The 23,041-nt window shown below is 39.3% G+C and overlaps 1 protein-coding gene across 3 annotated transcripts; it reads left to right on the top strand.

The window, feature by feature from the left end:
• The first annotated feature begins 1,726 nt into the window (after positions 1-1,726).
• LOC149140758 (putative protein S-acyltransferase 19) lies at positions 1,727-5,645 on the top strand. 3 transcript variants are annotated; one of them, XM_089447702.1, is made up of 5 exons: positions 1,727-2,339; positions 2,531-2,593; positions 4,164-5,168; positions 5,266-5,463; positions 5,566-5,645. In XM_089447702.1, exons 1-3 carry the CDS (start codon positions 2,301-2,303, stop codon positions 4,329-4,331), a joined length of 270 nt encoding a protein of 89 aa, XP_089303828.1. In that variant the 5' UTR covers positions 1,727-2,300; the 3' UTR covers positions 4,332-5,168; positions 5,266-5,463; positions 5,566-5,645. The 3 variants fall into 3 exon arrangements, with proteins under 3 accessions (XP_089303828.1, XP_089303830.1, XP_089303829.1); XM_089447704.1 differs by having other exon boundaries at positions 3,865-5,168; XM_089447703.1 differs by lacking the exons at positions 1,727-2,339; positions 2,531-2,593 and having other exon boundaries at positions 4,534-5,168; positions 5,266-5,422.
• Positions 5,646-23,041: the final 17,396 nt, after the last annotated feature.

Genomic DNA, 23,041 nt, shown 5'->3' with positions numbered 1-23,041 from the left:
CTTATTTAAAGGGGGAAATTAGACCAGCCATCAACCCCGGATCTACTAAGAACCGAGAGGGATCAAATGTCTTCATATGCGAACATCTTTAAGAGCGAAAAGAGATTTGATCTCTCTCAACGCTTGGTAGATTTGAAGTTAAGATGGATCTAGACTGGTTTAAAATCTTTCATTACTATTTTCCATTAATTAGCATAATTTTTTATTTTATTATATCAAAATAAATAAACCATAGCTTGTATCCACATTCATTAAATCTCATATGGGGTTGTCTACTTGGTTTAAAATCTTTTCATTGCTATTTTCCATTAATTAGCATAATTTTTTATTTTATTGTATCAAAATAAATTAACCATGGCTCATATCCACATTCATTAAATCTCATATGGGGTTGCCTGATCCAGTTTTTTTCCCAAAAGAAATCAGAATACTAGAGTATTTGAATCATTTTTGTGATAGCGGCAGCATCAAGAACCACAAAGCCAACTAAAATCCTGAAATTTGACAACTAAAACCTAAATTTTCAAAAATTACTTTCAAACTTTATCATAATCTTACCTTTATACAACTGAATCTCATATTATTTAAAATATATTTATATCACTTCTTTAATATTTTTAGGCCGATAGGCCTTCCTATTGAAACAGACTTTCGTCGTCCTTTTCATTGTCAGGTTGACACCTGGCGCGACCCTTCTGCTTTCCACTGACATACGATATTCGTCATGGTCCCTTCAATTACTATGGCCTCAACCGAGAACCTCTGCAGCTAGCGCGAGTTGTATTGCCCAGGTCTCGCAAAACCTCTGCAGCTGGCGCGAGTTGTATTGCTCGAGTCTCGCGAAACCTCAACGGAAACCCTCTGCAGCTGGCCCGAGTTGTATTGCTCGAGTCTCGCGAAACCTCAACGGAAACCCTCTCAAGGTTGCACAATTGCGGTGACGAATTCGGGGCCTACACCGATCGAGAAGGGCTTGCAGAGGCGCGACCTGTGGGCGTCCGAGGTAGCTGCCAAGAAGTTGTCGGTTCGATCGCAATCGTCGTCGTGTTGTGATGCTGTCAGTTCGAACAAGGATTATCTGAGGTCTCTGTCGTTGTCCAGGGTCGGCAGGAGCTCTGTGGTTAGGACTTCTGTCAGCGGGCTCTTCAGAACGGATTCGAAGGTTTTGAGAAACAGCAATGGTGAAGATGTTAAGGGCTGGGAATTTTCATCCTCCTACTTGATTATGATAAATATATGTTCAAACTTTCGAATCGGCAACACCAGCAAGGTTTCAAAGGCAGCTAAACAGGGTACTGTCATCCTCCTCCTCAGATAATGGTAAATTTTTGTTCGATACTTTTGTTATTGTTTTATTTCTTTAGTTCTTTATGATAAATTAGAAATGACATTACATTAATTAATTCCATTTTAGTGATTTCAGACACTAAGAAGGTGAGGTGAATTACACTCTCATCCTGATCCTGGTAAATAAATCTATGCTCATTGTCTTTTTAGGTCTTCTTTTATTTATTTTTTCTTTACTCTAAATAAATTGTAGATCAAAAAATAGTTTACCCAGTGAATGAGATCTGGGGTCTTCTTTTCTTTTTATCAGAAAGTATACGTCTCTTGAAGATGTGAAGACCGGCTTCCCCCAGTCTCAAAATCACTCAGAAGAGGACAACCATGCAGTTGATACGATGGGGAAAGAATTTTCTCTTTGAAAGATGGCTGTAGAGGAGGTGGACCTGTCATAGAACGAGAAAGTACGAAAAAATAGGCCTGCTAAGGCTCTGGTCGTGGTCGTACCAAGTTTTCTGTGACTGCTCATTCTGGAGAAGATGGAAAAGGGGATTGGGAAAGACGTTTGCGTGGAATCCGAAACAAAAAGATAAACAAATACCCGAGTAGAGGGTTGGCCTGCTCCAGAATATGGGTACGCAGGTAGAACGTTATATTTATGACCGTGGGTAACTTGTCTTCTACAGAAACAGAGATATAGGGTTCATTCTTTTTGCATTTTTTGTTGTTACAATGCATTTTGATTTCATTGTTGATCGTGATGGGGAGCAACTACTTCTCTCATTTAATCAAACTGGTACGTCTCTCCCCGGTTCAAATGAATTTATCTTTGGCAGTTTATTTTTGTTTCTTTGTATTCTTTGACAGTGTAGATGTTTATGGATTCTGGATACCCAGGTATATATAATGTTATATTTATCACAGTGGCTAACTTGTCTTCTACAGAAACAGAGATATAGGGTTCATTCTTTTTTCATTTTTTCTTGTTACGGTGTATTTGGATTTCATTGTTGATCATGATGGGGAGCAACTACTTCTCTCATTCAATGGAACTGGTACGTCTCTCCCCGGTTAAAATGAATTTATCTTTGGCAGTTTATTTTTATTTCTTTGAATTCTTTGACAGTGTAGATGTTTATGGATTCTGGATACCAGGTATACTGTTATATTTATGACTGTGGGTAACTTGTCTTCTACAGAAACAGAGATATAGGGTTCATTCTTTTTTCATTTTTTGTTGTTACAGTGTATTTGGATTTCATTGTTGATCATGATGAGGAGCAACTACTTCTCTCATTCAATGGAACTGGTACGTCTCTCCCCGGTTCAAATGAATTTATCTTTAGCGGTTTATTTTTTTTTCTTTGTATTCTTTGACAGTGTAGATGTTTGTGGATTCTTTGAGAATTAAAGTATTTCAAATCATTTGAAAATAGCCACATAACAACTCTCTGAGTAGTGCCATCGAATTTGCTGCTCCCCTTCATATCTCTGAGTACGGCCATCGAATTTGCTGCTCCCTTTCATACCCAACTGGGCAAAATTTCCTCTGCAACAGCCTTATAGAGTCATCCCAATAATTAACAAGCACTTTCCATTACTGTTGCTAACACTGGCAATAACTTTCTCACCACAGGAGGGCGTGCTCCAATAGTTTTAAGAGTGCAAAGGTAATTTTCTTCATCTTGTTATATCCCTGATAGTTGAAATACACCTCAAACGTCCTTAAACATTTATTCAATTTCTCTATGCTCACAAGCCCATTAAATAGCTGAATATCGAGCTTCACTTCTACCCTAGAAAAAAATTGGCAACATGCCAGCCTTACTTTTTTCGAATAAACATTCCAGACCTATGCCTGACTCTTTCAGGTCTGCTTTCTTCTCATTTTCACGAGTCCTCTGTTCCAGTAGGGTGGACACCAAGTAAGAAACCACCCACTGTAAGGCTTAAATACTTGCTTCTATCTGGGAAAATCTGGCCTCGGGGGAGTCATCTTCTTCTTTATTGGAAAGTAGCTACCTAACTCTGCTTTGTTCTAATCCTTCCCGGGGCATCCCACCTTCCAATAGACACCAACGTTTGATTTTAACCATCTATCAAACACACTTTACAGCATGGGAACTAAACTGCTGATGCAATGGGAACTATATCACTGTAACAATGACGACTCTGTTCTGTTCTTTGTATCAATAATATTGTATTCTGTTCTGTTATCTGTATCAGCATTGCTTGATATTCCTCATGTCCAATTGAATTGATTTTGGTAGTTGTAATCCATATTTTTTTATGGTATTTATTTATCGGATGCTTGTAGCCATGGCCAGTACGAAATCGAATCTAGAGTTCGCTTTTCGTGATTTCTAAGGAACCAAAATTAACATTAATACAAGCGTCCTACATGTAAACGCAAAATCCCCCCAAAAAAATCCACCTATAAACTCCGAGACCGAGCATTGGGGATGTCTGCGTAGACCACAAATCCGTCGGTTTTATAAAAAGTTTATAAAGAAAAAAATAAAAATATTTAAACTGCTAACTTTAAACTGCTTTCTCAGTAATTTGTAACGGTTTGTTCAGGGATTACAGGAATACGTGCCCTTCTCTGTCACAGTGGACACCATTGAAGGCACATGGAGAATCGCTGCTAACTTTAAACTGCTTTCTCAGTAATTTGTAACGATTTGTTCAGGAATTACAGGAATTTGTAACAAATTTGCGGATATTTCTGCCGGCTTCATGCAGTGGGTGAAGATTCGAGCCCACCATCATTATGGAGAGAGGCGTTGGCATAACAGTTTTCCTTTGAGGTTTAGAACTCGCACCGGGTTTTTAGTAATTATTGAAGTGGGCGTAACGTTTTATATTTGGTATTGCAGGAAAATAATTCTGCAATTCATGCAAGACCATGCCTCGGACCTAACGAGAGATCAGGACGGAACAATGATGTTTCTGATCACAATGGAGACATGGCTGGGGAGGGTTTCAGCACAATTTTGCCGGAGAAGCTAGCAGCCCTGGGAAAGGTATGTGATTTTTTCTTTTAGGGTTGAGAAAATTTTAATATTTGACATGTTAGTAAGTATACTCGGGGATCCTTAACCGGGTTTTGGATTTATGGTTAAGCGGAGGGGATAATATTCCTCACCGAGGTTTAAATTCTTTATAGACATATTTTACTCTGTATGACCTGTCTCAGCTGTGCAAGCTGTGAGTGAGAGTCTTAGAAGGAGTTTTCCTGGTAAGAAAGCTTCTAAAAATCGCTGAGTTGATATTATGAGGAACACAAGATTTCTGATAGATTAGGGAGATTATTGGTTATGTATGTGTTCAAAACTTGCTTCATTGCTAGGAAGATAAATTGCTTTACATTGAACAACATATTTCTGTCATGTATTTGAAATGAAATATGCTTTTGGATGATCTATGTGGTTGTATGTTTGTCCACTCTTGTCTGTGATTGGCATGCTGTTACCCAGTTTCAGTGAACTGAAATTGTATTCTTTCAGAGATTTTCTAGAAGGATCTAAAGTTTATGTTGTTTGAGGAAAACTTCTTAGAATGTTATGTTGGAGTCTGGACCACAGAATGCCTGTATAGAATCACAAGAGAAAAAATTGTATGAAAATGTTGAATGATTCCTGAATTATAGGAAGGACAGTAATTCATTGAAGAGGTTCTATAAAATCTGATAAACCTAACAACATTCAGCCAATATTAAGGTACTCTAAGTTTGATAACCGGCATAAAACTTTAGTAAGCTTTTGTCTCTGAAACTGAGTTCTGATGTTGTCTTCGTGCAGGTAGTATGTACATTGGTGGCCTTACTTGCTTCAATGCCATTAGCAGAGCTTTTCTTTTTTCATATTACACTGATTAAAAAGGTTAGTTTTATTTAAAAATCCATATGGTTCTCAACAATCTTTTGTCGATTTATATTCACTAAACTTAACATCCTTTAACAAGAGTACTGAATAGCAGGGAATTACGACATATGAATATGTAGTGGCAATGAGGTCACAAAGTGAGCCGCCAGGAGTTTCTGTTGAGGGTGATGCACGAAGTATACCTTCCTCTCCAAGTGGTTCAACTGCCACTGGTTTAAGTGGAGGAAGTTCTCTTGGTTTGCAGTATAAAGGTGCATGGTGTACACCACTTAGAATATTTGTTGAGCATCAGGTATATAAATTTGTTATCCACAATTTCAAATCTTGGTTTAGGTCTGTAATTTGGTCAGACTATAGTAGTACAGGCTGACATGTATTGTGTGTTAAATGGCAGGATGAAGTTATTCCACACCCGTCCACTGTTGATCCTGATGATATCGAGGTTGTAAATAGGATGGAAAACAGGATGCAGAAGCGTCCTGTTAGAATCAGTGCTTGGAGGCTAGCCAAATTGAATCCAGATGAAGCTATGCGAGCAGCGGCAAAGGCTAGTTGGGGTCCTTAATAAATATAGTTAAAGTCTATAAGCACTTTTTAAGGCATTTCAGCACACCTCAGTAACTAATTTAATCATTTGCACATCTCTTTTGTTTTGGTGAGCATTTATTGTCTTTTCTCTTGTGTTTCTTTACTTGTTTAAAACTTTTGAACAATTGATATCATTCAACGTTTTTGTGAATTAATTAAAGTCTGGCCAATTTTCGCTGATGAATCCATTGCTACTGCGTTGTAGCATTTCTTTTTGCATCCTGATCGGGTAAAGCAGTAAACCTTGATGCATGTTTAGCTATAATGGCCCTAGTGTCTTTTAACTCCTCAATTTATATTTTATGCGACAGCCAAAGAACTGGTAGCTTGTTAATTGAAAAGAAAAACTTATTGTTGGATGATACAACTTGACATTATTCTTGTGGTTGATCTATATTGGATGAGTTTATAATTACACTCCATTGGCTGACATTGGAATGATGGCCATCTTAATTACACTTCATTGGCTCACTGAAGAGTAAAATATGTAAACAACTTAATAGTGATTATTGATGAGAGGATGAGATTTACTGTTTTGTTCTTTATGTTATCTGCGAAACATAAAACACATATAGTTGAATAGAAAATATTGATTGTGAACCAAACAAGTTCCAATTGATCTAATAAAATTGAAACTTGAATGGCCACTGTAAATGCATGTGATAACAAACACTACTTATGAGAACAATAGTGTTTGACCATAGATTTCTAATTAGCAACTTTGTATTTTCTTTCGATTAATACAATTGTGTCTCTTCTTGTGGTCACTCGTTTTAGTGACCCACTGGTGCCTTTGGAGCAATTGTATGTATGTGGAAGGAAAAGCAAGTATGATATCACTATTGATTTGCCAGACCATTGTTATGTACTTTTTCAGGTCTAAAGATGTGTAACTTGTGGTTTAGCTTGATACATTCTCTTGTATACCACTTTACTTTAACTTTGTCAATATCATAAGTCCAGTAGCGATTTAAGTGTATGCCTGCATGGCAGAACTGCATTGGGCTTGAACTTTTATAAAAAATTACATTGTATTTAAAGAAATATGATGTCCAGATAGCATAGAACTCCAAACATCAAATCTCGTTGCTCCTTGTAGGCTTCAATCAATATCTCTTTTAGAGAAATTCAACAACTCTAATTTAATAATCCTATCGGCCTCTCTTTGTACCTTTTGGGACAATTGCTAGTTTTATAATTGTGTGCACAACAATATCTATCGAGGAGGAGGATGTACATAATACGTAATCATTACATCGTACGTTATGTTTAATCAAACGTCCATTACGACAAATTCGTAAAGAGCACTACATCAGGGCAGTTCCTATATCCAACTCTATAGGAAAGTAATTGCGCCTGACATGCGCTGGAGATAGCCATATAACACCGCGGGTCTTTTTTTTTCTTCTCTAATCATTACCGCGCGCCTGTTATATGGCTATCTGCTGCGCATGTCAAGGCGCAATTACTTTCCTATGGAGTTGGATATAGGAACCGCCCTACATCAGGCGGCTATGTCATGTGTCCATTTTTTAGTTTTCAAAGATGTGTATGGGACCAGCACACCTTTGTTCTGTTTTCAAGAGCCAAAACAGGTAATTAAGGATTTATTTTATGAAAATTAGCGGCCACGCAATTACGTTTTGCACAACTTGTTCCATTTTCTTTAGGAATTTACTTTATGAGAATTAGTGGCCGGGGAAAGAAATATTGGGATAGGAGTAAAACGTGCAATTATTGCTGAACCCCAGCGAAAGTATTGAGGTTGGCGCTTTGCTATTATGAATTTTTAAATATAATTATATTAGGATTTTATCTTATTTAAAATGGGTTTATAAATGTATAAATAGATTTAGTATCATGAAATATTTGGGGCATTCGAATTATGTAAGTTATATAATTTAAACTTGTGATTTCAACAAATCTATATACAAAATAGGATAAAATTGAATGAGTTAAAATGTGTTTGTGAATGTATCGATAAATTTAGTGTCTTAAAAAATTTTGGGTATTCAAATTATGTAAGCTATATAACTCAAGCTTGCGATTTCAACAGATCTCTATAAAATTTAGGATAAAATTGACTAAAATATATACCTGTAAAGATCAAAACTTTAAAGAATTAAATTATATGAAATATGAATGTCATTAAATTCTTAAATTTTCGGTGTTGAATAGAAAAAGATAATAAAATGAATTTTTAAAAAAAAGTTAAAAAATAAATAAATTGCAATCGCTTTTAAAGAATTAAATTACATAAAATATGACTATCATTAAATTCTTAAATTGTCGGTGTTGAATGGAAAAAGATAATAAAATGGATTTGTTAAAACAAAAATTATTAATCTAATGTCATCCCTATTTAAAAATCAAACTAATTATTGATATGTATAACACAATATAAAACTTGTAGAAACACTAAAAAAGATGTACGGTAAATAAATAAAAATATATATATAATAGAGGTATGTTAAATAAACAAAACATTTTTTTTATATATATTTACTCCAAAGGTATGGTAAATAAATAAAAATATAAATAAACTAGAGGTACGGTAAATAAATAAAACCCCGTTTTATTTTTATTCAATAAATAAAAAAAAAAAAAAAGAGTTTAATTTAGTTGAAGCTATGAGACAAATAATTATTAATACCATGGGCCAAATACCATATTTATAAAAGAGGTATGATAAATAAAAAACTCAAAAAATATGTTTTATTTAGATGAAGCCTATGAGCCAAATACCATGGGACAAATAATTGTTAATACCACCGGCCAAATACCATATTTATAAAAGGGGTATAGTAAAGAAATAAATAAAAATATGTCAAATAGGATTACAGATCAATATCTAATTATATACCAAGCCTATGGGTCAAATACCATGGTAAATAAAAGAGATATGATAAATATATAAAAATATAAATAAACCAGAGGTATGGTAAATAAATAAAACCTCTTTTTATATTTACTCCATAAACCTCTTTATACTTACTAACACTAAAAAAATAGGTTTTGTTTAGGTGACGCCTATGGGCCAAATACCATGGGCCAAATTATTATTAATACCATACAAAAAAACATTATTAACCCTAATATTAATATTAGAATATTATTATTATTATTATTATTATTAAATCTAATATTCATATTAATATATTATAATATTAATATTATTAAACCCGGATGTGGGTGATACACAGTGATTTAATGGCAACAATGAATACCAGCGGCGAGAGGACAGGCCACTTGGCTGATGGCGCCTCTCCCCATACCACCCTGAGACGCCCTCTTGACACACCGCAAGTGACATTTATTGCAGGCTCGAATCGGAGAAAAGTCATTAACTGTTTGGACATGGATTTACCTCGGTTCATTGTCTCACCCTCTCCCCTGCTCCACTGCAACTGCCCGCTCCAAGCTTTTGAACCCAGCTCCCGCACTGTAACTGGGCGTCGCTGCTGGTTAGTCTGCTGTGCTGATTTTGGAAATGGGCATCACCATTCCCATTCCAGTCTCTGCTATCTAACCATTGCCCAGATTGACCCTGCTCCCCCTCACAATCCCTCTGTTAGCGCTCCCTCTGTCATCGCTCCTTCTGTCATAGCTCCCTCTGATCATTCAGCCAGAATTTCCAGCATGGTGAGGCATCGCATGCGAAGTCGAAGAGGCGGAACTCGAGGAGGCAGTTCTCACCCTCAGACTGATCCGCACCCTGAGCCCTCCGCCTCCTCTCCCTCCCCTGAACTGCATCATCCCCAGAGGTATGGTTCGGGCAGATATCCTAGTACTCGAAGTGGACGGGGTCATGCTCGGTCTTCAGGTGCAAATCACGGTGATTTTGTAGTTCACTCTGCTAGTTTTCCCTTGCCCCTTCATCCTGCTCCCCACTCAACCCAATTTAGATTCTGTAGCACCCTGAACAGGCCTGTAATTACCGCTACTATCTCCATCCTCTTCACAGAAGACAATGAGCAGCCTGCTTCTCAGGTGGAAAATTCCGACTTGCAGCAAGAGGAAGCCCCCAGATGCGACAATGGCAGAGACACAGGGAAGAACTTGCTGGACGAAGGTAATTTTGTTCTGCATGGCAAGAGCATTGGTGGCAGTCCGCATGATGAGGGTGGTAGCTCTGTTGCCAAGAGCTCCCCAGGTGGGATTGGTTATGACAGTTTAACTTTGCAGGTGGCAACTGGCAAGCTAGGCAATGCCCATCCGCGGATGAGCCACATGGCAGTGGAGGTGAGCCACACGGCAACGTGTCGATGGACGAGGCGAATGATTGGGCATGCCCAATTGTTGAGGAACCCATCCCGGATGATTTCAAATAGTATGACGTGGATGCCAGGTGTCTTCTGTCTGGTCTTTTTGTTTTTGTTAGTTTCTGTTCGAATCTGGTCTTTTGTCTGGATCTTTGTCATGGAAAAGCTCACTGGTTCCTTGGTTGTTTCTGGTCTCAAGAACTGATACCCTTGCTGGTTTTTTGTTTCTGTGGACTGGTTTCCCCAATGTTGGGGCAGTCCAGATATATTCTGAAACACTATGTTAAACTCTGTTGAGGCATAGTCCTCTCTGTACATTTTTGTTTTATATCAATAGATTATCTTAACTTAGAAAAAAAAATATTAATATTATTAAATTTAATAACTTTTGATTAATATAATATTAAATTTGTTATATTATAATATATCATGATATATATTAACTCTAGATATATATGGGAGGGAAGAACAAAGAGATAGAGTGATAGAGGTGGAGAGATAAGGGGAGTGACAAAAAAGAGATGGAGATAAACTTAAGGATAGGGGAGAGGAGGAATGAAGAGAGAGAGAGGGAGATGAGAGAGAGATGTAGAGAAGGGTAAGAGAGGGAGAGGGAGACATAAATATGGGGGGGGGGGCAGGGAGAGAAGGAGAGAGCAAGGGAGATAGTGAGAGGATTGGAGGGTGGAGAGAGAGAGAGAGAGATGGGGAAGAGAGAGGAAGGTAGGAGAGAAAGGGAGAGAGAGGAACTAGAAGAGAGGAGTGAGGAAGGGAAGAAGAAAGACATAGAGAGTGAGAAGTGGAGAGAGAAGGAGTGACAAGGGAGAGATGGAGAGAGAAAGAGTATGTCTAGGGGTGAGATAAATAGACAACGAAAGAGAGATAGAGAGAAGGGGGGCAGAGAAGGAGAGAGGGAGGGATATAGTAACATAGTTGGAGAGAGAGAGAGAGAGGAAGAACGAGAGACAATACTTGACAGAGAGGAGGAGAGTGATGGGGTAAGAGAGAGGATTTGAGGGCAAAGAGAGAGAGAGAGAGTGATGGGGGAAGAGAGAGGGAAAAGAGATTGAAAGAGGACCCCCCATTTTATTCTCTTTTACAAGTCAAAAGGGAAAAAATCGGCAATCTTTTCATTTGAGTTTTACGAGTCGAGAAAAGAGCTGAAACATGACTCGACATCATTGTTGAACAATCCATCACATGTTGTTGCACAAAAAGGGTAAAGTGCATTATCCAATTCTCGAGGAAAAATAGGTCAAAATACCTACAAAACCTAATATTTCATGAAAAACTGAATAAAAATGAGGAAAAGTAAATATTTTTTACCATTTACCATTTTAACTTGTTGTGAAAAACTTTTCACCCACTTTTTCCCTAATTGTTTCAGAGAAAATTATTCGTTGAGCCACTAGTTGCAGGTAAGAGCCAAGGCCCTAAGCTCCATTTCCATACTGTTTATTCTTGCTTTCATCCATTTTTTGGATTTTGGAGGGAGGTTTTGGCAAAAAAAATTCGCCCTCGGTCAGCGCGAGTTCCGGGCACGGAATCACGCCGGCCGAGGGTGATTAAAACACCCAATCGCACTGTCGCTGGCACCATAAATAAGAAGAAAACCCTTTTCCTCCCAAAATCACTGTTTGAATCCAAATTTTATAGGCGAAAAATGATTATTGACTTGAATACATGGTTTTTTCAAGAAAGAATCGTCAAAAATGGTAGACTGGAAAGAATGTGAACATAAAGATGTGGACACTCAGGCACTGAATGATCCAAATTGCCTGAACGCTTTGAGGAACTGTGGGCTCCTCAAGTTCTTTCTCACACCAGGGATGCGGGCTCAACCTAAGCTGCTTCGATACCTGATTAGTCTCTGGGACATAAATCGGGAAATATTCATCATTGGTGACCAGGAGTTGGAGTTAGAAACTTTAGACATATATTTCATCACAGGACTATCCCAGAGAGGGGAACCAGTCAACCTATATGGGTCACATCCAATTGGGGCAAGCATATCCATGCTACTTACCGAACATTTCCGTGAAGCCCTCAAATCCAAGAGCGATAAGATTGAGATTGCCACAATGCGAGATTTGACACTGAGAGTGCTACTGTTGACTATCAACAAAGTGGCGGGGTCCCAAGCAGTGCACGAGACTAACAAGTTGAAATTTCTATATGCCATTGACTATATAGCACCAATGATCTTCAATTGGGTGGAAGCCATGAAGATCAACATAAAGCACCAGCTAACAAAAGCTAAGGCGGGTAATCTAAAGCAATTTTTCTTCGAATCCATATTAGTGACCTTTTTCTTGGAATGGGTGCTGTTGTTCCAGTACCAACTGACTAAGGTAGATCCTCCGATGCCACGAGACCCACAGATGACCCATTGGAGTCATTTGATGCCCAGGATCATTGGGGGCCAGCATATGTCTTACAGGCTCGCCTTCCTTTTATGGCTACGACGACAGTTGATCGTCATGGAGGATTGGCCATACAGTGGTGAGAATTTCCGCAGAGATCCGGACATGCCACTACCAAATGGGGAGGATTTCGACGACGAAGGTGAAAAACCAATTTTTAATTTTGTGATTTTTTAGTTTTTTTATATATATGTGTGTTTATAACAATTTCTTTTATCAATGCAAATGTTGGACCAGAGCGTCCTGCCAGGATGTCCCCAATAGCCAGGTGTGTCGCCCGCCAGTTTGATGTCGCTCCTTACCAGGAGGGGAGTGACAATGAGGAGGAGATCGCGAGGAACCTTGAGGGGTTGACTCGTGGTATCCCAGAGTATGCTCGGGTGGGAGACATCCCTCGCTAGTACCAGAGACACGCAGTGGGAGTATCAGATCGAATCCACTGATTGTTGACTCGTGTTGCACGAGCAGTTTCATGCTACCACGATCACCATGCTAATTAGTTCCTAGGTCCAGCATTTTACATTTTTGAGGCCTGCATGCCACAGATATATGAGGCCTACGAGCCGCCGATGTTATTTGAACACACATATTATTTTTTGGGGTTTTGATGTATCAAACATTATCACCATATATATATATATATATATATATATATATTAATATATATATATATATATATATATATTTAATATATATATATATATATATATATATATATATATATATATATATATATATCTATATCTATCTATATCTATATCTATATCTATATCTATATCTATATCTATATATATATAGATATATATATATATATGTTGTGTTTTCTTGCTTACTATGGTACAAATGATTTGTTTTGGCTTTTCACAATTTTCGTAAATGTCTGTCCAACACATAATTAGCTAATGCATCTGTCAATGCATTCATGCGTTTAGGAATATGATGATATGTAATGTAATCAAAATGCATTTCCAGTAGACGAATACGGAGATACATTCTCAATATCTTGGGGTTTCTGAAGAAATATTTCCCGTTGAGTTAAAGGACAACAAGTTGTGAATCTAGGTTGACAACCAACTCTCGAATGTCAAGGGCAATGGATTCTGACAACAGTTCGATGACTGCATTGTATTCAACAATGCTATTAGTTATGTGACCTAAAAAAATACCTTGAAGATCAATCAACTCACCGTGAGGGTCATAAATGGCACATGCCGCGGAGGATAGATTCTGGGTACTACGGCAAGCACCATCAGCAAAACCGGTGTGAGGAGTTACAGACATCTACAAAGCAAGGAAAACATAGTAAACATGAAAGCTGCTTGAAAACTGACACACCAAACCACACTGCACAAAAATGAATGACACACAAATGTACACAAGTAACCATGAAAGATAACCTAAGCATAGTACTTTTGGAGAGATTCCACGTTCAGACTCAAATAATTGATCAACATAGATGACCACCAGAGCTTTACTGTTGACATGACGAGTAAGCATCAACTTGGCCAAATAATAGAGTAGAACTCATATAGGATGTTGCCCCCATGCCCCCTGCGTAAGGGAGGGTTACGAGTCAAATGGCAACCCCATTGCAATAATGGGCAATTGGTAAAAACTCAGGGAGGGAGGAAAATCCTAAATCTGTGAAGGGATAAAGGTTCCCTCAGTTGAAAGATCTTGACCACGTCAAGATAAATTGACATGTCAATAGGCAACTGAGAAGAGAACTGCTCAAAACACATAGATATGACCGTCGGGCTAGGCAGGAATGAGGGGCAATGATGATTAGCGTTCAAAGGTGGTTTCTCTAGAGACATTACTTTCATGATACTTTCGTCAGCAAGAAAAATCTCGGGTAAGGGATCTGGAGATTCTGAAGCACCAAGCCATGGGGATTGAGAGTACGTATCGAGAGAAGTCCTCAAAACAGGAGAATCAGAGGATACAGAACTTGAGGTCGAAACAATCTCCACGTAATTGATTTCGACAGGACTAAGTGGCATAACCTCATCCCAGGTATCAACAAGATCTGGTGAAGGTATGATCCAAGGATCAGATTTGACCGAGATCATGTTGACAAAGGCAATATGAGGAGCTAGGAGCAGAAAAATTCCCATCAAGGCAGAATATTTAAAAAGACCTACCCCCACACTCTCATAAGGAGTACCAGTGTGCTTGACGTACGGAACATTGTCATCTGAGGAGGAAGAGGCAAAGAAGGATGGCTGGTCAATAGTGATGATCTTCCCTTGATGGGGAAAATGAATCACGCGGAATAGGGAGGAGGCTACAGCATGCATGGCATGGGTCCAGCTCTGTTCGAATAGAAGATTATAATTGAGATTAGCGTCAACAATCTTTACCTCGACTTGTATTGTCTTTCCCTCTAAAGTAATGGCAAGGTTAGGTAAGACACTGAAGGGTTGCATATTGCACCGGTCGAAATCTTCCAAAGTGTTCGGGGATTGGTTCAAAGTAGGCGAACCAATTTCCTTCCAGCAAGTGATTGACATGATGCAAGTAGAAGCACCTTCATCAATGACAATCCTGTGAATGGTTTTCTCATTGATGATTACCTGAATGAGAAAGGCAATACGATGAGGCAAGCATGGAACATGGTTCTCTAGATCAAAACATATCAAATTGGAATTGGTAGGATCAATAACCCTAATAGATGACAGCAAGGATTTCCGCTGAGATGGACAGCTTTGGAGTACCTCGAGAGCTGACATAGTTTATGGCGCCTGAGCCAAATCCTCAACAATATTATAATGCTAAGCGGCTCGAGCATTGGGATTGTATAAGGATTTCCTTAGCACACCTCGAGAGGGTGGCCAAATAATGAAATCCGGGTTAGGGCACTTAATATGGATAGGGCTAGAACTCAGGGCAGAAGAAGAAGGGGTGGCCTCTTTCTCTTTCCCGGCTGTCGAAGTGGGAATTTGGTAATCTTTTGATCTAGTAGCCACATTAATAGGCATACTCATCATGAACACTTGAGATCCTGAGGAAGCAGATGATTAAGGTTGGTCTACCATTTGAGTTTGCTGAGACGGAAACGACTCTTTTAAGACAGCTTGGGTCCCTTTGAGTAAATGACTAACTTCGGACTGTTGGGAACAATCCTTGGTATAGTGATCCTCCTCACAAATGAGGCATGGATACTTGGGCTTCCGTTGTCAAGAATCACCAACAGACGACTTAGGAGGACCCTGTTTTGGGGCATCGTCTTTACCCTTGCCTTTGCCTTTCTTCTTACCTTTTGAGAATTTGTCTGCTGTGGTAGACTGGACAGCGTGGGCGTCTGAGGTTGTACCAGAGCCAGACGGATTCTAGGAGGAACTATTGGAAGAAACATTTGAGACCGACTTCTATTTCAAAGAAGATTTAGCAGGGGTCTGGGACACTAAACCAATTATTCCATCAACAGGAGGTGTAGCTTGTGACTTGGATGCCATGGGATTGGATGATGGTCGTGGAGCATCAGGTAATAACTTATGCAAAGTTCCAGACTGAGAATAAACAATATATAAGTACTGGGCATGAGCAATGGCTTGTTCTTCAGTAACGCATCCACCCATAGCTATATCGCGAGCAATTGGAGCGACGAATGATTTGGTAAACCATTCGGTGAGCAACTGATCAGCAATCTTGAATTTGATCAAGCGAGGTGCACGTCTCCATTCATGGATGTGATCGGAGATGTGTGTCGCAATATCTTGGTTAAGCAATGTGAGAAAATAGGTGTCAGTTTCATAACGAACTAGCAACTGGAAATGCGTGAGGAAATACATGGCTAAAGAGTTGAAGTCATGGTAAATACTTCAAGGAAGCTCGATGTACCACTTGGCTGCAGCACCTGTGAGGGTTCATTGGAAAAGATGGAGACCAATAGAATCATCAATGTAAGAATTCGAAGAGCACCAGAGGTGATATGTCATCACGTGGGCTTGAGGATCTTCCTTTACTTTCCCATCGAACTTAGGACAATCACTTGGGATCTTGGACGAAACCGGATGCTAGTATGGCTAATGAAGAATTGGATCATTTGTAAGGCGAGACACATCTAGCAACTCTACGTGGCCAATAACGATAATTGAGTATTGAAAGGCATTGTAGGTCAATAAGCAGGTCCAACCAGAGGAGCCCATCCCAGCTAGTAAGGATTTTGGCCCCATAGTGGGGGATTTTGGCCATATGGCAGGTTACCTTGGCCATAGGGAGGATTTTGACCTTGAACGCCTTGAAACTGTCTGGTCATAGGTTGTTGATAAGCAACATATGGGTTAAGAGGTTGTTGAGCCTGTTGACCTTGGACATATGGATATTGCACCTGTTGTCCCTGAACATACGGGTTTTGAACCTGTTGTCCTTGAACAAGAGGATTTTGGACCTGTTGTCCTTGGACATAAGGATTATATACTTGTTGCCCTTGGACATAGGGGTTCTGGACCTGTTGCCCTTGGAAAAAAGGATTTTTTACCTATTGACCTAGGACATTAGGATTTTGGGCCTGCTGCTGCAAGACTTGACCCTGGCCTTGTCCTTGCAAGGGTTGACCCTGTTGATATGTATATAAGGGTTGATGTTGCCCAGGTTGGCTCTGCTGCTACAAGGGTTGACCTTGCGGCTGCAAAGGCTGCCCCTGCGACTACAGAGGTTGGCCCTATGAAGACATACACTGGGAGGTTTGCGGAGCATACTGCATCCGTTGCTGCATGGTTTGCTGAAACAGTTGCGAGGTTTTCCCTTGCAGTTGTTGTAGTTGACCTTGTTGCGATATCATCTACCCTTGCTGTTGCGTGCAAAGCCCTTGCTGCAAAAAAGGTTTCCCTTGTTTCTGTAGAGGATGTCCTTGTTGTTGCAAGGGTACTTGAACAGTTCTCGAAACATTTCCGAACTGTATCTGGCCATAGCCACCCTAAAAAGAGGATGGGTCAGGCTGAACATACTACCCAGACTGAAGGACATAAGGTGTATTGACGATTCCTTGAGAACCATATGGAATGTAAGGAGTTTTGTACTGAACCTAAGCCTCATAAGGCTGCTGATACTAGAAATTTCTTGACCCAGACAAACCAACGGGATTTTGAACCTGTTGGTACTGGACATTGCTTGATCCAGCAGGACCAGCAAGGTTTTGGATAACGCCAGAAGAAGGTTGGTTCATGCCAACCATGTGAGCCTATGAGCTACTCACATTGATGGTGCTTGACACCATAGAAACACTCAGATTCTGCCCCCTAGGCAGTGGCATAGCTTGGCCACTTACTAGAGGGATTGAAGAATTGACAGCAACATTCTTCAAGACCGTCGATTGAACTGGATGTGTGACTGGGACGAATGATACAAGAGGGTTTGGGACAGTGGGTTGCACCGGGATTGAGGAAATGGCCTACTAGGAGGTTGGGTTCGCAATGAACGAACCTGTAGTAGGCATAGCACCAGACGTCCAAATAGGATTATGGTAAAGTGATGAGGCACTAGGTGTCCCTGAGACCAATTTTGCCAAAGTCACATAATTAGGTGGTAAATCCAAATACACATTGACGGGAATGCTCCCTGTATAGGGGAAACCCTCAGGAGGAAATTGATGTTTTTCCTCCTCAACAGCGTGTGGAGTAGAAACTTCTGATTCATCTGAAGAGGTAACTGGAGCATTGCCTTCGGGTTCCATAGCTGGGAACAAACGATGACGAACGACCGAAGATGTATGAGGGGATAATTCCAAAGGAACACCCGTCTGATTGTACCGACTGTATGGATGCTGCGGTGATATCACAACAGGGTTGAACAAAGGATTCAGAGGATATATAACCAGTCCAAGCTTACCATCAGTAGTCAACAAACTCTCAGGAGTTTGGACAGGATTGTCTGAAGATTCCAGGCCAATACCAGCAGGTGACCGAGTATCTGAAGTAGGAGGAGGATGAGATGATAAAGTTTGAATGCTCAAAACGATTCTGTGTTCAACACCTTGGTCCTTGAGGGACTCTGGTAATTCTAGAAAAGGCTCCTCAGACAATCTTTTAGACAGAGGAGAGGAAGAGGAACTATATGAACCAGATGGTTCAGCCATTGTTGTCAAAGGAGAACAACAATGGTTCATATAGTTCCTCTTCCTCAGCCATTGTTGTTCTCCTTTGACAAAACCAGGTTCCCACACACTTTCGTTAGCATTCCATGATGGCCTCAACAATGGTAGTTTTAAGGCGCTTCCCTTTAGGCTTCACACTAAACCAAATTCACACTTCTCCCTCACACACAACTAGAGAGCTACAACTATGAATAGCTTATTGTTTCCTCTAAACTTAATTAGCACTAGCACACCAACGTTAACACTAGATTGTGCTTGGGAAAAAGGGAGGTTTTTATAGCATGAATGGATGGGAGATGGTTCCTCTTCTCATGGGAGAAGGTATTATCTCTTGAGGTAGTTCCATCCTTATGGTGGAAAGGAGCCCAAACTGACATCCTCGACTCCATCCGGCTCAACCATTTACCAGACTTTCGTTACGAAGCTTCTAGAGCTGGAAGCTTCGGCTCCTTATTTAAAAACTTTCCAAAAGAGGATTGACGTGGCTGAAACAAAGCTCAGTCGCTCCGTTCGGCGCTAGGGATAGTTTTAATCCTTGCATATCGGCGCGAGGAGGACAAGGGTCATTAGTGCCGGTCTTGTAAATTGGGAAAAATAGAAGATTTTGGGGAAATGGTGCAAAAGGGAATTTTTCTGCTCATGAAGAGGGAAACAATGGGAGTTTCTTCATGAAGGGAAAGCATGTAGGGTTCACTTTAGAGGTCCTCTAGGATCAAGGAATGGGAAGTACAGGGATAGTGACAAAATGCTATGTAACAAGGTCGAAAGTATTACCTTTAATATTGAGGTTGTAAGTTATAAAATGCTTTTGGATCTATTCAATCTTCCTCCATAACTCTCCATATATACCACAAACCCAAACCTCACATCCATATAAAATAACAAGAGTGACGAGAGTCTCAAAGAGGTGTTTTTTTGGTCCCATATCCAAAGATATGTCATCTCACATTTGTTTTCAAGCCCATATTAAGCTTTCCACCCTCCATTTATCATTTTCTCAATGCTATAATTCCACTTGAGATTATGATGGATGTTGATTCCCAGATATTTGCATGAAGTAACGTCCTATAGGTAGTTGTTGTCATAAATGAACTTATCATAGATGATGTTCTCGAGAGTGGTAAGTTGTATAAAGACAGTGCAGTTGAGCTATGGTTGGGTGGAGAGTCATCCTCAACATGTTGTTTGAAGTTCCTAGATCAAAGAATGGTGCCCAATAATTAAATCTCTACAAGTTGTAAATGAATCAAGTTTTTCCATCACATAGATATATTCCCATCACCTACTAGAATCATGGATTATGTAATCATTAATGATTTTTTTTGCATTTACCAGTGAATGGTTTAAATCTCTATATTTAATATGTGCTTAATTATGTTTGAAGTTTGGGCAATTACATATAGTATCAAAGCATCGTTGTAACCCTTAATACCTATGGGCCCTTATGCAACCATGTTTAAAGATAATTTTGTTAATATTTATATGTGGATTAGGTCGGTAGCATTCTTAAACGAGAAAGAAGGTGTTATATTGAAACTAGTATCCTCTTTAAGTGAATTCAATAAGCTAGCATATTGGTTTTATTTAGGCATGAATAAAATAATCCAAAATCCTATTTTAAAATGGAATTTTATTTACATGGAATTATAATTCTTTAGGAACTATGTAAAAAAAAAACAAAATTTCCATACATCTGTGTTTCATTTTAATTACATGTAATTATAAATGTTTAGAAACTATTTAAAAAAAAAATCGTTCTCATACATCTATGCCAAAACACTACCTATCAAAGAAGGAATGGTAAATTATATCTAAAATTGGTGATAATACAAGGAGAATAACTTCTTGTCATTCCAGGTGACGGGCTCAAAGCTTATTTTGTGAAAGAATTAATCATAATAGCAAATTTAGTGGAGAAAATCCAATAATTTCGACAAAATTAGTAATTGTTTAAAGCTTGTAACATTCGATTATTAATTTTTTTTGGCTTGTGACAATGAGAAGTGACAATAAATCAATGCATTGAAAGCATATTAGATAAGTTCTTGTTGCATAGTTGGCATTTTCAGGATTGTAGATGGCATTAGTGTGTTTCCACTTATGTCATCTGGGTTAGCATTACTAACAATTAGGTTAGGATGGAAAATGCATAATGGGTTTGGCATTGATGTGGTGTGTTGTGCTCAGTTGGAGTTAGAGCCTTGGCCAGAGCCAAATTGGGGGATACATATTTGAAGGAATTTCTGCCTCATGATACCAATTCAGATGCTTCTAGAAATGATGTATTTGTATGGTTCTTGGAAAGATCTTTCCAATGGTATGTTGAAGTCTGAAAAAGGATTCCTGGATCGAAGGATATGACCAATCAAAGTTAGCAGGCCAAAGGTTAAATCTTAGTGATTTGGCCATGGGTTGCGCAGCTTATTCAACATATAAGTTGAAATAGTAGCCACATGGGCAAGAAGGTGCGACCAATAGAATCTCATGAAGGATAGCATGGGTCTCACCCATGACACATAACCCCAACAGATTGACCCTGACAGGTTTCCATTGGAGTCGTAATCTTTAAATTCTGGGGATAGGTCCAGTAGAACGACATGGCACATGGGTCATATGTTTTAAAAATGGCATGGAATGCACCAATACACAAGCAGGGAGTAAAGGACCTAGTGGCATGGAGTCCCCACATTACACATCACCTCTGTGGGTTGACCCCACAGTTTCGAATGGAGTTGCAATTTTTTTGGTCCAGGGATACGGTGTTGAGGGGAGGAAGATACATATGTTTTTTGCAGCAAAGATTTATTGGCTCCGCCATTAAAATTTTTGTCCCAGGCCTGAAATTCTTAAAAATAAATTCATGGAAAAACCAAGGTTTGGACCCCCTATCTATTGTACCCGATGACATGGACATAAGACACATGGTGAGATGTTATTGGCTGACAAAGTGACATGGAGCCATGGTGGCATGATGACATAAACATCCAAAAAATTTGGGACACGTGGCACCAATAAGGACATCACACGTGGCATGTATATTTTGGGTTTTTAGGTAGCCAAGTGGGCCGAACATAGGTGACACGTGGCACCACTCGGAGCTTGAGACATGGAAGTTGCTATAGGTGGTAGAAAATTGGTGTATTTAATTAGTAGGGGTGATGCAGGCATGACATAAGAAGTCGAAAGGACCCAGGATGATGAGACATCGAGACTCGGTGGCGAGACAAGTCGGCATGATGAAAAATACACATAACCCCAACAAAATTTTGATTGGCTCATGATTGCAGAGGAGGACCAACGGGACACATCACCCTTTTTAATTCCCTAAAATTCTCCATTGTAGCGTAAGTTCAAACCTTTTGGGTGACTAAGAACCAGGACGAGGTGGCAAGTCAAGGTGGCTGGATGCAGGTGTTCATTGGTGAAATTCAGTGAGTGAGGAGGTCCCACCAGGACATGTAACCCTGAATATTATACCCCATAAGTTATCAAAGGAACACCATAAGAAAATTTCAGGGATAGAAGACCGGGATTGGAAGTTTCACAAAACTTAACGTTCCTATCAATTAATGAAAGGTCCCCAAGTCTCAGTTTTTTACATGTTTTATGTGTTAAGTGACCAAGGCCTTACCCTCATCTATAGTCTTGATTATAAACATAATGGGGTCTTAACATTGAGCTTGGGTCGTTAGGCCTTATGGTTTGTCTGTGGGACTTTCGAGCTTTAAATGAAATACTATGGGCACATGTGTAAAGGTATGAATGGGATGGAAACTAATTCAACATTGAGAGTTACATTTAGCAGTTTTTATAAATAGGATCAATCCACCAGAGGCATAGTTGTGATGATAAAAGGGGTATGAACTTATCAACAATTGCTTTAACAGAATGTATTATATTTGGCAATTATTCCATTTCTAGATATTTTGTAGAGCTGGAGAACTCTGCTAAATCTCATTGTTGGAGTCAATGGCGATTGGTGATACCACTGGATCAAGGCACAAATGACCACGATGCTCAGAGAATTAATGGAGCACCATCCACAATAATGAAAATTATCCCTGATCACAGAGTATGTACAACATATTAGCTATAGTATAGGAGAGCCATACTGATTAAATAAGCCAAAATTAATGTTGGTACTCCTTGAGTGTGCAGGTTGGATTGAGAAAAATTCATAGCATGGAAAAGAACTTACGATACCAATATCTAATTTAATACAGTTGCAATGGTTGAGAAACAATATAGAATAGGATGGTAAGCCATACTATAGTACCTTGGGGCCTAACAATGAAAAAAAGTTCCAACACTGATCCCTATGTTGCAATGTCTCTAAATTGAGGAACATGGAGTTAGACTATGGGGAATGCAACAAAGCGTTGAGGGCATTAGAATTGTGTGAGAAATTGTTTTTGGGAGAGGCTGAGAGTTGATGTGCAGATTGTATGAAGGCCAAGAGTTGAGTGTGTATAGCTGAAGGGTGTGTTGTGTATGATACAA

The sequence above is a fragment of the Pinus tabuliformis genome, chromosome X (assembly GCF_031772625.1).
Source record: "Pinus tabuliformis cultivar Carrire ecotype Pingquan chromosome X, CPIR1, whole genome shotgun sequence".
Taxonomy (NCBI): Eukaryota; Viridiplantae; Streptophyta; class Pinopsida; order Pinales; family Pinaceae; genus Pinus; species Pinus tabuliformis.
Note: the sequence above shows the minus strand (reverse complement) of the source record. Positions and strands in the feature narration are given on the sequence as shown.

Coding starts and splice junctions, on each gene's coding strand:
- LOC149140758 (XM_089447702.1), top strand. CDS start 2,301: ATGATGGGGAGCAACTACTTCTCTCATTCAATGGAACTG. Junction 2,340..2,530: donor TCTCTCATTCAATGGAACTG/GTACGTCTCTCC, acceptor TTGTTGTTACAG/TGTATTTGGATTTCATTGTT. Junction 2,594..4,163: donor TCTCTCATTCAATGGAACTG/GTACGTCTCTCC, acceptor TTGGTATTGCAG/GAAAATAATTCTGCAATTCA.